The sequence below is a fragment of the Leuresthes tenuis genome, unplaced genomic scaffold (assembly GCF_036924035.1).
Source record: "Leuresthes tenuis unplaced genomic scaffold, fLeuTen1.0.hap1 SCAF_3, whole genome shotgun sequence".
NCBI classification, from domain to species: domain Eukaryota; kingdom Metazoa; phylum Chordata; class Actinopteri; order Atheriniformes; family Atherinopsidae; genus Leuresthes; species Leuresthes tenuis.
In genome coordinates, this window is record NW_027325357.1 from 15,810,140 (window position 1) to 15,824,171 (window position 14,032).

Sequence of the window (14,032 nt, forward strand, 5' to 3'; positions counted from 1 at the left end):
CACCCTGACCTGTAACCCGTTCCGTGCCAGGCCGGGAACAGCCTGTTCCGCAGCAGGCTGTCCTCTCCGCTCAGCTGACAACACATATCAACAACAGAGCTGCGTAACAGCCTGCTTGCCTGCCTGCACACCCAGACCGGGATGTGCAAGCACCGAAATAAAAGTACACTTCACTGCCCGATAAGACGCGCGGTGTGACGGATTACTGTTTCTGAGAAGGACGGTAAAAACTCCGCCTTTTATCTTTGTATGACGGACCTTTTTCTTCTTCTTGGTTCTAAATAATTTCCATCTCGATTCCAGCCAATTTGTGTTTATTATACTTATACTGCCTGATGTCTATTTTCCGTAATTGCAATCGTTTGTCATGATATTTACCCCCCCTCCTCTGCACCTCACCCCACCCCCCCCCCAAAAAGACATTAGACTAATATGGTGTTTACAGTGGTGAAACGAATACTGAGCTTTTGCATGTAAAACTAGAATGTGAAAAATAGCCGGTACAGTAGGTCATAGTTTTAAAGCAAATTTGAAAACCTTGAAACTTGAACCACTTCAATGTAAGCACGTCTTTACGGATCGCATGTTCATGAATCCTGATTAAGGAGAAGCATTGCATAGTTATATCTTACAGTTGTAGGAAGTAGAAAACATTGTGTTTTGGTTGCTCTCGTTTTGCAAGTTACCCTGACATGAAAAGAAAGCCGTAGGAACTATCATATCAAACCTGTAACTTGAGAGAGCAAATTGCTTTCCTGCCTTGTTCAGTTTCCACCAGGTCTTTGAGAGGTACCGGAGTGAAAAATAACACATGTCAAAGTTTTGGATGCAGTGACTTAAAATAAATGAGTACATTCACTGTAGAACTTCACTTAAGTACAGTTTTGAGCTCATGTCCTCCAATTCATTCTTTATTTCGAAAATAATTATATAAACTTGAATACTTACCGCTTGGAAGTTACCTGTTATTTTGCAGAATTTACTTACTGATAAGAAATATAATTAAACATTAGCTTATGATGAAGGTACTTTTTTTCCTATTTCTCTTGAAGGAACATTTGCGATGTTAAATATTTTTTTTACCATCCTCAGTACTAAAGAGATTCACACAAATGCATCCCGTATTGCAGTCTAGGAATAGATGGTGTTTATAGATATGTCATTCTGAATGTACTTTTACTTTTGTTATTAGTTGTATCTTATGTGTATGCGTTTGTTAACTGAGTAAAGGTTTCACTGTGAAGCCATTGTGGTTGCAGCTGAGTATTTTCCACTGTGTGCTAGATGCATTGACCTGTTTACTTAAGTATCAGATCTGAGTACTTATTTGTCTTCTGATTACACAACAGTTGATACTTCTAAACTTGGTTTGGTGGTACGTGTGATTATCTCATATATTGTAGGGATGTTTAATGCTTCATACTTTATTAGCGCTCATTTGCAAGCCAAACCTTTATCTGCTAAGAAAATAGTTGCTTTGTAATGACAAATGTCAAATACAGCCTGGATGTTTCCTTAAAAGACAAGTTTGAGGAAAATGCTGTTTGAAGAATAAGCGTTATAAATGGATGTGCTCGCCATGAAGGAGAATAATAACAGTTAGAGTGCTAATTGATAAATGTTTGTATCTGTTTCTTTGCTGCCTGACTCTTCTCAAAATCTAGAGTCTCATCGAAGCTCAAATAAATAACAAACATATTAGCACTTTGTAAGTAAAAATGTATCTGGGAGAGAATTTATTATGTTTTATGGCAGCTTATTTTGCAAGTCAAATATTATACTACACAAAAAGGCTTATGTTTTCAGGGAAATGCAAAGAAGTATAATGAATTCTCCCAAGAAGATTAGTTCTAAACTCCACCGGAATAAGGTAATAGAGTACTTGACAAACACACAGAGTGATAAAATTAACACGGAGAGAAGTTTTACATAAATACTGCCCTAATAGTATTGTCTCTGGTTCTCAGGAAAAGTCATACAACGTGTTTTACGGGGGCTAATCGAACTTCTCAGGTTTTACTGCAGATGAAAGACATGTTCATCAATGAAAATAATAAAGTCTAATAGAAATTCATCTTATTCCCAAAAGTCTATCGTGTGTTTGGAGACCTTGGTGAACTTTACCATTGTGGACACCAGAATTTCACCCTTCACCTACTGATGAACTTCTGTTTTCAATAAGCCTATCATTATGGCGTTCATCTTAATTCGCATTGTGTCATAAAATATGTATATGGCTTCCCTTTTGTGTCTCTGTGCTCTTATGCTGCTATTAGTATGTCAATATACAATAATTGTAATACATCATCTTTATGGCTGCTTCTTGTGTTGATGTTCAATATGTTTTTGCATTAAAATGTTTTCCTTGAAAAACCTAAACGCATGGCTTAAATTATTGTTGTGAGTGTGTTGTCAACAAGCCACTCGGGATTTGTTCATGTGAGACAATGAGAGAAAACTCGATCTCTAACAGTTTATTGAGGGTTTCTGGTGGGTGAATCCTACAATCAGAGGTGGGGAGGACACTCTGACCAGCTGGCAGACAGCAGGCAGCTATTGAAAGGAACATGATGATCCAGATAATTATTAAGGTGACATAACACAAGTGAACCTGATTCTGCGATCCCACAGGGATGTTGTCAACCAGCTGAATAATCCTCTGAGCATCTGGTTATCAGAAGAGAGCAGGTTTCATTAACACTTGTAGAACATTTTATTCGCCTAAAATATAATAATAATAATTAATATAAAAAATATATAATATAAAATAATAATAATAATACACAAAGAGATGGACTGTGGCCTTGTGATCTAGATAAACAACCACAGCCTCATCACCAAAGCCACCTGCAGCTTTTAGAATTAGAAATGAAAATATGAAGTCATGATCTGCAGCTTGGGTAGAGCTCAAAAAGTTTTGCCCAAATTCTTAAACTGCTGTTTCTTAGTAGCTTCGTTGGCACCTCCTCCTGCCTTGCAGGGAGTGAGCAGATCATATGAACTTCCCTGACCTGAGCAGCGCTGAAATGCATGAATAGGCTTCTCAAGAAACACATGGCCTGAGATGTTGTTCTCCTTCCTGAAACATTGTGAACATCTTGTTTCTGTTTTAGTGAAAGCACCAGCCTGGAAGGAAACAGGAAAATTAGATAGCTAAAGAATAAATCAGCTGTTTGTGGTTGTTTCATATGAATAAAAGAGTCAAATTTGTACTTACTTACTTACAGAACATGTAGATTTATCACTCAGACTGTAAGGCTATTCAGCTTCTAACAGTTGTTTATTTAATAGCAGTTTCAATTGGAAGTAAAAATTTTTATTTTTTTTATAAACTTCATTAAAGTAAGCCAGAAAACATTCAGGCTGTCTGATAATTGTCTGAGACATTTGCCAAATTCAGTGTGAGGCGCTAAAATCTGACAGGCAGTTGCAAGAATACCTCAGTCTGAATGAGTGTCTTGGTGTAACCAGAAGCACGCGGGTGAGTTCATTCAGGGATAGAGGCTGCACAGTCATCAGGAAGTGAAACAGAACAGAATGTGCCGTACTAATCTGATTGAAAAACACTGCCCTGAGTGGATGTATGAAAAAAGAGATGTTTCATTTAAACAGCTTCAAGGAGAACCTATGGCAGCGGGGGGATATGTCCTAAGAAAACAAACCAAGCTTGAAGTCTTCATTTGGTGATATGAAAGGTGGGGTGGGGATAACGTCGGAGAAGCTGCATGCTGCGACTAAAATAAAGCCGAGCTACATAATGCTCTTTGTTTGTGTTCTAGGCGTCCCTGTTACGTACATGGGAGTAATCTCTTGCGTGAGCCTTTTTATCCCTGAACTTTTGCCCCCTGAAGAAAGCATTTGTTACTGCTGTCTGCCAAGGACCTAAAATAAATGAGTGAGGAAATATGGAACAGTGAATTACACAGGGGAGTCTGTTTATCTATTTTAACTTGAAGCTCAAATGGCTGTACTTTCTTATAAGAATAGGAATAAGGTTTTATGCGTAGATTTTTATTTCTATATTTGTATGCACATATTTAGTAAAGTATATAGAAAAAGTCGGATGGAGGTTCATAAAAACACAATAATATAACGTGTGATGAGTTAGGATGACGGGTTTAAGCACATATTCTTTCATATAAGACACTTTTTAAAGTTGTCTCTGCAATGTAAAAAAATATTAATGAATGTACCCTGCACCTGACAGTTGTGCATGCAAACATATGTTTACGTGTTTGGAAAGGCCGTTTTTGCTTGGACCACTTATATAAAAGGCCTCCGTTCATTTTTAAATACCCTTTAATGTGCCATCTCATTTATAGCATACTTTTGGAGGCTGTTCTGTGAATGTTTTTCCACATACTGCTGTGGGAGTTTTCTGTTTTGTTGCCACAGCACTAGATGACTCTCATACATGAAGGGTACTCACGTAAAATGAAAAAAGGAGGAAAAGACTATTGTTATGTTTTGTCTGACATTTTGTTAGTTTGTAGACGTATCCTGAATTAAACAGTTCACATTTGATTTTTTTTCGCTGCATTTCTAAACAATTTTGAAAGTCAGGGAAAAAATGTAATGCTTTGTTTGGAGTCCTGGAGGACCTGAGTGTTCTTTAGCAGCTCACATTTGCTTGCGTTACGTAAACTGCCTGTACACTCTTAGTTGATGAATCCGCCACAGAAACAATGCATCATATCTGTTTGGATTTTAGAAGCAGATTTTTTATTTAATATTATTATTATTCAGTGAGCTTAAGAAATATTTGAATTTACAGATCTCTACTTAGCCTACTGAAATATTTATGAAGAGGACAAAATGTCAGGGCTATCGGTTAGTATTATACAGCACACTTTATTGGCACCACAAACTGAAGCCTCCAAACTGAACACAAGACACACTGAACACCTCCTTTAAATGTTCTTTTACTGGAACTTTCTAACCAAATTAGTCTCTTGTCATGTGTGAACACGTTTCCTTATTTGGTGCAACAATAATGCTTTATGGTCATTTCCTTATCTTGTCACTATCATCTGAAATGTAAGCACAGTTTGTGGAGTGTGAAGTTATTTCTTTAAAAGAGCAGTTAGTATTAGTATTATTATTTCCCATGCAGCTGTGGGATGTTAAGACAGTGACAAAGAAAAAACGCAACTGAGTGAAACATTTCTCTCCAGCGCATTGTTTCATTATTTTATCATCAGTAACAGAGAACTCTATGGCTTAGTGAGTTCACATGACAGGTCAGGCTATAGTCAGTGACTAAATGCAAAATAGCTCATTTGTATCCTAACAGTTCACCTGAAATCATCGGGCAAAAGATACTTTTAACTGTCTCTGCAATCGAGACGTGTGGCAGCTTGGTAAACAAAAGTTCAAATCAGTCATTCTGTAACATCAGTCAGTTCAAATTGTATACAGTAATACAACCGGATATTTAACAGATGAAATATTCAAAATGAACATCAGCTGTAAATTGAGGTTATTATTATTATTGTCATTATTAAGAATCAGCTTTCTTTGTTTTTTGTTTCATTTCTAAGGGTTAAGGGGTTATTGCATTTTCATGGACAGAGAGGTACAAAAACGTCTGTTACACTCCTCCCCCTGTGTCACACTTCTTCTTGAACTTGTCTCTGTACAGGAAGTGTACATGCAGTGTCTACCCACCCACTTGCGCACTTCCAAGGGGTCGTTTGTGGCAATTTCGCCTCTTGAGCAATAACCCTGACTGCTGATTTACCAATGTTCTTATGTAATCACTAAATGGCAGGCAGCTGTTTTCCCTGTTATATATTTTTGTTTCTAAGGTCAAACTGAGAAAAGTTTGCGCGTTTAGTTGATGGGAAACTGAAATTATATGACATCCAAGTCATCAGTGCCTGCCATAAAAGCCTGGCAGTGGTTTTTCAAGGATTTTTTCTTCTTTTACTTATTAACAGTGATTTTTGGTGACAATATCTTCATTGTTCACACTTATTGAAAACAAGGTATTTGTCTATTTATTTTTTTAGTGCGGGAAGAGGCACTCTTATCCCCAATATAAGCAAAAGTATCACCAGTTCAACAATGAAATAGCTACAGGTAAAAGCTGTGTGTAGGAAATCCCGGTGAGAGAAAGCTACAATATTACAAAGTAATCAAAGCATTAAAAGTGCCTGTTTTGCAAAAGACTTGCCTGTGTGATAGATAAGATACAGCATTATGCCACCGAACTACTAGAGTTAAAAGTTAAAAGTAGTTGCCAAATCTAAACCCATTTAAGTTGCTTATCCCTGCAAAGGGAACATGAACAACCTTGGGCTCTATGGAAACCAGACACTCTGGAAAATTTTAAACACAGTATTTCTCCTTGTACTGGTCACCAGCCCAGAGTGAGATTTAAAAGACTGCTGCAAATGTGGATGTTTTTAACCAAATCTTTGCATCCCGAGGCACTTTTAGCAGTGAGTGAGCAGCAATGATGTTATTTGACCTGCTCTAAAGATCCTAAGCAACTGCATTTATTCTTTTTATCGGTGTACTCAGGATATCTTCCGTGAATCTGCTAGTGTTTGGTAACCTTTAAAAATGACATAAGATATTAGTGGGTTAATCATGTGCAAGTACCTCATAACTGTGCTACAATTAAACACCCATATATATTTCCTAACAGAGGTCCGTCAGCACATATATATTTGTAGATAGAAAGAAAAGTCTTGAGAATTGCTTAATAGAAATAAAAATGGCAAACTGCTTGCAGACTTTAGACACTCATTCAAGAGCTGATATTTAGCACCTTTGAAGAACTTTCCTAAACTGGGCATAATATTGCAATGTCAATGCAATGATCTCAAGTTTGCACGGAAAAGATGGGAAAAGTAGATAGTACTGAAAGGAAACGGCTGGAAGAACATGAAACTAATTCATTTGGAAACAGAAGACAGAGATTCAGCAATATGAAAAAAGCATCAACAAACTGTGGACTAATCCCAAAATAATGCCGTTGAATTACAAATACTTTTAATATTATTTCATTATACTGAACTTTATATCATCAAAAGACCCACGTGTTCTGGAGTAAAGGGGAAAGGGGCCGCGATATCAGTGCTCAGTTCAAAAGTCTGCATCCCTGATGGTTTGGAGGTGCATTAGTGCCTACGTAACTGTCAACTGGCACATTTGGGAAAGCACCACCAAAGCTGAAAAGTATATTAAGGTTTCAGACCACGCCATTTTCAGGGAGGGCCTTTCCTATTTCAGCAGGGCAATGATAAACCACATACTGCAGCTATTAGAGTAGCATGGTATTGTAGTCCAGGTGCTGGACAGAGTTGCCTGTTGTCCAGACGTTTTACCAACTGAAGACATTTAATGGATCATGAAACATGAAAAACAACAAAGGAGATGCAAGACTGTTGAGCAGCCAGAATCCTGTATCTGAGATGAATGGGACAAAATTGAACCATCTCCAAATGAACCATCAACTGGTATCCTCTATTCCCAGATGTTTACAGGCCGTTGTACAAAAACGGGGGGGGGGGCTGCTACATAGAGGCAAAAGTGGCCCTGTCCTTACTGCCTTAAAATTCAAGATTAGCTCTTTTTTTGCAAATCATTTAATTTTGTTTTAATTTGCATTTTATACAGCTTCAACGTGTTTTAGGAATTTGGTACGTCAAAATGTATCTGGTAGACTCTCCTCGCTACAGTAGGCGGCGCTATATTAATTTAAGGTCATTCCTCTGTCTACCAATTCACACACAGAAGAAGAAGATCGGTCCCTTTTCTGCTGTGCAACTGGTGCTAACAAGCTAACATATTCGGCCTCCTGATCAAATAGGAGGCGAGAAAACTGCTGGTAGCGTTTTGTAAAGCTATAAACTGGTGAGCTGTGTTTCTTTAACATGTTATGCCCCTTGTTCGCGTCTGCACTTCTCATGGGAGAATGCTTTGTTCACTCTGTGCTAATTTGAATTTTTAACCGCCTCGTTGGATTAAATGCTAACCCCGTAAGCTATTTCGCTAGCTAACACAGCGTTCATGTTGGGCGGTTGGAAACTGAGAAACATGAATTTTTGTTGGTAGATTAAAAGAAAACCCGATTATTTTATAGCAGCCCGATTAGTCTTTTTGATGTATGTTATTAAAAGGCTGCTAAACACTATCAGATTTTAAAAAGAATGGCTTCCTGATGCGAGTTGTTTTAATATGCAAATATGGAGTTAACAGAATAATACAACACGCCCTTAGTTTTTCACTTATTAGATACATAAACGAATTAATCTTAGTTACCTTATTAAGGCCCAGAGGCTCGAGGAGTCAAGTGGCCCTGGTTACTTCGAAGAAATATAATTTATAACCCAGAAAGAAACGCAAATCTAACGGTTGAATTAATACGTAAGTAAGCAGTCGTAAAAATACTAAAAGTTCTAACTTAACTCTCCTTTTAATGAGGGTTGATACCCTGTGAATAGGAGTATCAATTAAATGGCCCAGGCTTACTCCATAGTACTGCTGAGTTAAGACTAAAATAAGGAAATATTATGCACTTTTATGAGCAAGTTGCTGATTCATTGCCAAAATTCATCCCCAAAAAGTAACGTTAAATGGTGCAATATATGCATTTTATTCAGTTTGACTGTGTGAATAACATTTGCCTCTTTTTTTTTTCTTCTCTCCATTCAGACAAAATTGATTGTAGGACTCTCACAAGAAGACAGTTGAAATGGCAGGTACGATAACATCACTTGGGGGTTGGGACGTGTGTTGCACAACACAAAAGTGTTTGCATTCTTTGAATGCATGACTTAAATATGAAAATACAACTGTTTTTTTAATCACTCAAAAATGTTGCTTCAGACAGCATTTATTTCAGTGTGTTTTTCAATTCCTATTGTGTTCTATTTTTTTTATTTTTTTTTGGTTTGGAAACTGATGAAACTTATGATAACAGAATTGGACTGGGGGGGGGGGGGGTGACCTTCTATCCATCCTAACTTCTTTGATGTTGTTGAACCATGTCATGAGCTTAAGGAAAGATGATGGGAGAAACTTTTAAGGATTCTGAAGGAAATTATTATATATACATGTATTTTTTTTTTGTAACCAGTGTTCACAATTTAAGTAGGCTCAAAACTGAAAGATGTTACACATTGCTCACTTATATATTCGCACAAATCAGTTGGTATGACTCAAAATTGTTGGCACGTGATATTGTGGGATAGAGTTGTATTTCTTCCCATGAAGAAGAGTTTAGTTTTTTCCTTTGCTTTTAGGTAATTCAAGCAGCTCTTGTCATGTCTGCTGCTTTATAACTTCTGGGTGATTTCATTCAGTTAATAAGAACCTTCTAAAGCAGAAAAGACTGTTTGACCAGACCTTTGCTATTTTCTTATGGAACTTTCTTTGCATCTGCCATTAAATCATATGAAAATGTATAGCATTAATGCAAACGCTGAAGAGTGAATGGGTAGTGCAGGATTTAGATGCATTTTAAATGAATAGCTGGGATTGAATTTGGTAGGAAATCCTAGCATAATCTACACAAACCATGCAAACATCAAAGTTGGTATCTTAAGTCTTTTGAGGTTTAAAAATGATGGCATAGAGTAATTTAGTAAATTACTCTATGCCATCGTAAATTACTCATCATCAAAAAAAATAATTAAATTGTCCAGGTATCGATGGTGTTTAAAGTATTTGGTGATATTTCTGATAGACACTGAAACGCCACAGCTGCTGTCATATGACACTTAGATTTCCTCCATCCCATCAGGATATTTTTACACTCTGGTTACATGCTGTTTTATCGCTGCTCTTTGAGGAGAACATGAATGAACTTTAGAACATTATTCCCATCGCCTCTCTTGCAGCTCTGTGAGGAGAAACAGGAACTGATGAATATCGTCATCAGTCCCTGTTTCTCTTCATAAAGGCACATTTCTTGACCAGTCGGTGGCTCTTTTAAAATCCTTCAACCTTTTTTCAGCATTCAATTGTGATCAAAGAAAAATGCAGCTAGGACAAAGTTGCCTTTGTATATATGGATTTGTCAGCCTAATGGATGAAGCAGATTTGGTAATCCTCTTTTATACCCATTTGTTGTTTCTTTTTTCCCTTCCAGACCCTGCTTTTAATCGAGACTGTCCCCTTGATTGTAAGGTTTATGTGGGGAATCTAGGAAACAATGGAAACAAGACGGAGTTAGAAAGGGCTTTTGGGTACTATGGCCCTTTAAGAAGTGTTTGGGTTGCCAGGAATCCTCCAGGTTTTGCCTTTGTGGAGTTTGAAGATCCCAGAGATGCATCTGATGCTGTGAGAGAACTCGATGGAAGGTAATGAACACACAACCTGTTTGTAATAGTTTTCCTTGTGCCTCTACTTTTGCCATGGTTTCATGCCTTTTTGTTTTTAGAACGATGTGTGGCTGTCGGGTTCGTGTTGAGTTATCAACTGGGGAAAAACGCTCTAGGAGCCGCGGTCCTCCTCCATCTTGGAGTAGACGCCCTCGGGATGATTTTAAGCGGCGCAGTCCTACGGTCAAACGCAGGTATGTGTCGCTGTCTTGACGTCTCTTTTATAATTTTAAACATTTGCAGTGTTAATTAAAAGCACACATAACATGTTACCCATACATTAACTTTAGGCTCTTTGGAAAAACAATTTTAGATCCACCACACTTCCGTTTTGGTTAAAATCTCTTCAGATGTCAGACCTACTAAGCCAGATAGTCAAGTTTTTCACTGCCATGACCTACAACCAATGGTTTGAACGCTTTGTGCTCCAGATCACATTAGTGAAGGGAAATATTTTTCTTTTTTCTGATCACTATTAGTATTTACGCAATGTGAGTTCATCAATAACTACTCTATGGATCTGGCTGGATGTCACTCCTTATTTTTATTTGGAAATATTAGTGGCCATATTTACAAAAGATCTTTTAATTACCACAGTGGTTTATTTTTAATGTGGTGGCTCTGGAAGCAGCTATAGAGTTGGGTTGTTTTTTTTTCTTTCTGTGTCTTGTATTTTTGTCTAAAATTAGAGACTGACAAGCGGTGGAGTTGCACAAATCATTGCGTTGAACGTCTTGCAGGAGTTTTTTCATCATTACTTTAATTTTCCAAAATACTTGTGGGGGAAAGGCAAGTTACCAGAGGGCTTTTTCTGGTTGTGAACAGGCATTAGAGGCTTGGGAAGGTTTGATTATTATTTATTTAATAATCTCTGACCTGCGTTTTCCTTTTTCCGATCTGTGTTTGCTTTTAGGATGTTTTGTAAATATGGCCCACGATTCCACATTGAATGGAGTGATTCTAATGATTTTTAATTTCAAGGAAAGTTTTTACATTTTTTTTTTTTCCAAGGTTTGCATCCAAGACCAGCTTAAATCACTACATGACTGTTTTATTAAGTCTTGTAAAGGTATGTCTGTAAAAACACCAAGCTCTACCTGAGCAATGCTGCTTTACGGGGACCTCTGATGAGGCACAGTTAGAACTTCATCATCCATCAGACATTTTTATACATACTTTTAGAATCACTTTCTTGGGTGTAAATTTTGTTTTCTCTCTGAGTTCAGTTGCCATTTATTAATAAAACTGAACCCCGTTGCAGAGTCACCACCACGCTTCTCACCATCTGAGTCAGTCAACTAGTCCTCTTTCAGCATCATGTGACTGCTGACCAGCGAGCCCCAATCAGCTTGGCTGGTGTTGTCACATGACCCAGGCGCACCGCCAGTCGTCAGGTTTCACCAAGCTTTTGGTTCCTGAGCATGCAGTTCCCAGCATCCTCCTCTACTTCCTTCGACCTTTACCCAATCGACAGCGGTCCACTTCACATTATCAACCAATCAGCTTCTTTACTCTTTCAATTCTCCACACATCTACTGTATCAACGGGAACAGCCCTTGGCTTACATCCCTCCCTATCCCTCACCCCCCAAAAAAGGGCAGGAAAAATCTACAACTACCCCCTCCAACCAGCCACCAAGCAACTTCATATCTCCAACATTTGCATCATGTGGCAAATCCTGTCTGCAATTCGACCTCCCTCACCATCAGTCTGGCTTCCTTGCGTCATTTCTATCTTGCCCAAATCCCCCAAAATAGTAAGTTGCTTTTATCCTGCTCTTTGTAGTTTTTAATGATTAATCTGTCTTTCAAGGCTGCTTGACAGTTTTCCCTCAGCAGTTATGGTATTTGGAGCAGCTGCAGGGTCAGGACCATCAATCTTAAAAGTTTTATTAGCAAAAAATTAACTATGTTTTGTTTTATCTTTGTAACTTTGCTGAGTCCACTTTCACGGCTCGACATTAAGTCGTCTTGAGTAGTTTCCGGTGAAAATAGGTGAGCTGTGTATTTTTGATGCTGTCCCTCCCTTTTTCTTTTCTTTTTTTTTTTTTTTCTTGTATTAATTTTTTTCAGCCATCGCAAACATTGTTAAATGTTTTAGTGTTTCACGATATGGCCCACATACAGGTTGTTTTCCGCATTAGAAATAAAAACAATCAGCAGGTCCGTTATAAGGAGCAACCTGCTTTGTGTAGAGCATTGTGCACAGGCTTCATACCACCAGTGTTGTTTAAAAGCAACATTGCACCAGAGAGATGGTCCAAGAATGTTTTTCCCACCTGTCAACAGAAAACGCAACATATATATTTATATATATATATATATAAGTCTTAATGTCGAGCCCTGATTTTATATTCTGAAATCTGGCCACATGATTGGTGCTCATTGGACAAAGTTCTCTTTTGAAGAGTTGACCTTGTTGCAGTTCACGGCTGCAGACGATGCTTCTATTAACAGACGAGGAGAAACGTGTAACCACGTTTCCACATGTAACCCAAACCTCTCTTAAGGATCCAAATGCCAAAGGTTTCATTACTTACAGGAAGTGTGTGAGTATTCTGTCCTAATTTGTTTTTGTTGAAGCTTTTTGTTAACCTCACCCTAATCTTAGATCCCCAAGGAGGAGGAGCCTGAGCCGCAGTCGCAGCAGGTAAGCTTTTACTGAAGACTGTACTTCGAATCTACTTTTAACCTGGGATGAGTTTGTCAAGCTTTTTCACTTTCTTGTTCAGGTCTCTTTCAAGAGATCGACGCAGGTATCGTTCTCTGTCCAGAGACAAGAACCGTAAACGGTCTCGATCTTTCTCACGATCGAGGAGGTAAATTCCTGCTAAAACTCCACGTTAACAGTAGCCTATTTTATTCGGTCGTTTGAATTGATCACTAAATGATTTGTTTTTCAGTCGTTCCAGGTCTACTGAAAGGAAGTGAAGATCTTGGATTATTCTGCAGGATCATGCTAAAGTTGCAAAAAGACTTCTTTTTTTTGTTTGTTTTCTCCTTCTTTTTTTTTTAGTCCTGTTATTCTTCTTAGGTATTGTTTGCAAGCTCAAGGCAGCCAAAGAGTGGCCAAGTTGTACCTTGACTGATATCTGATTAATGAACAGTAAAGTACTGATAAGATTTTGTCAGCTGTAACGGCGAGATTTCCCACTTCACTGATATCTTTTTTTCCAGATAAATACTGTTGTCTTGCCCTGCATGTTTTGAAACTGAATACTGCATTTAGTTAAACAGTAACATGTTTTTTAACTGTTGAATTAAAGTCTTGTAATGTTTTTTTTTTTAAACTTTTTTTTTTATATATATATTTCTGGTCGGTTCCTTTATTTCTTTCGATGAGTCACCGTGAGACGCAGTTGTGGGCGTGTACCTTATGAATGACAGGATGCATATTCAACAAATGTTAGAAATGCTGGTGCTGTTATTGGTAGGTTGTCCCTCAAATGTAATCTGTAACTATTTTACCCCACTGTATTACACTTTTCAAAAGATGGAATTTACTTCTTCTTAGCTTGATTCTGCGCTCCCAGCAGTTTGTGATGATGCCGTTTAACAACTTGTTCAATAAATGTTTTTTCCAGTGTGACATGTCATTGTCTGTGCCTTGTTAACCTCAACATTTAATATATGGATAATCCAAAGCTTTAGTTGAGCGATTGTTTTGGAAATTGAAGCTTTACTGGGTTCAGGAAGTCG

The 14,032-nt window shown here is 37.8% G+C and overlaps 1 protein-coding gene across 3 annotated transcripts; it reads left to right on the top strand.

The window, feature by feature from the left end:
- Positions 1-78: 78 nt before the first annotated feature.
- Positions 79-13,922, top strand: srsf3a (serine and arginine rich splicing factor 3a). Of its 3 annotated transcripts, none has more exons than XM_072382060.1 (7): positions 79-223; positions 8,665-8,711; positions 10,103-10,313; positions 10,394-10,528; positions 12,945-12,983; positions 13,066-13,152; positions 13,237-13,922. In XM_072382060.1, exons 2-7 carry the CDS (start codon positions 8,705-8,707, stop codon positions 13,262-13,264), a joined length of 507 nt encoding a protein of 168 aa, XP_072238161.1. In that variant the 5' UTR covers positions 79-223; positions 8,665-8,704; the 3' UTR covers positions 13,265-13,922. The 3 variants fall into 3 exon arrangements, with proteins under 3 accessions (XP_072238161.1, XP_072238160.1, XP_072238159.1); XM_072382059.1 differs by lacking the exon at positions 79-223 and adding an exon at positions 5,790-5,987; XM_072382058.1 differs by lacking the exon at positions 79-223 and adding an exon at positions 7,647-7,863.
- The last annotated feature ends 110 nt before the right edge of the window (positions 13,923-14,032 follow it).

Excerpts from the sequence above, each read along its gene's own strand:
- srsf3a (XM_072382060.1), top strand. Across the intron at positions 12,984-13,065 it reads CTGAGCCGCAGTCGCAGCAG|GTCTCTTTCAAGAGATCGAC; the intron begins GTAAGCTTTTAC and ends TTTCTTGTTCAG. Across the intron at positions 13,153-13,236 it reads TCTTTCTCACGATCGAGGAG|TCGTTCCAGGTCTACTGAAA; the intron begins GTAAATTCCTGC and ends TTTGTTTTTCAG.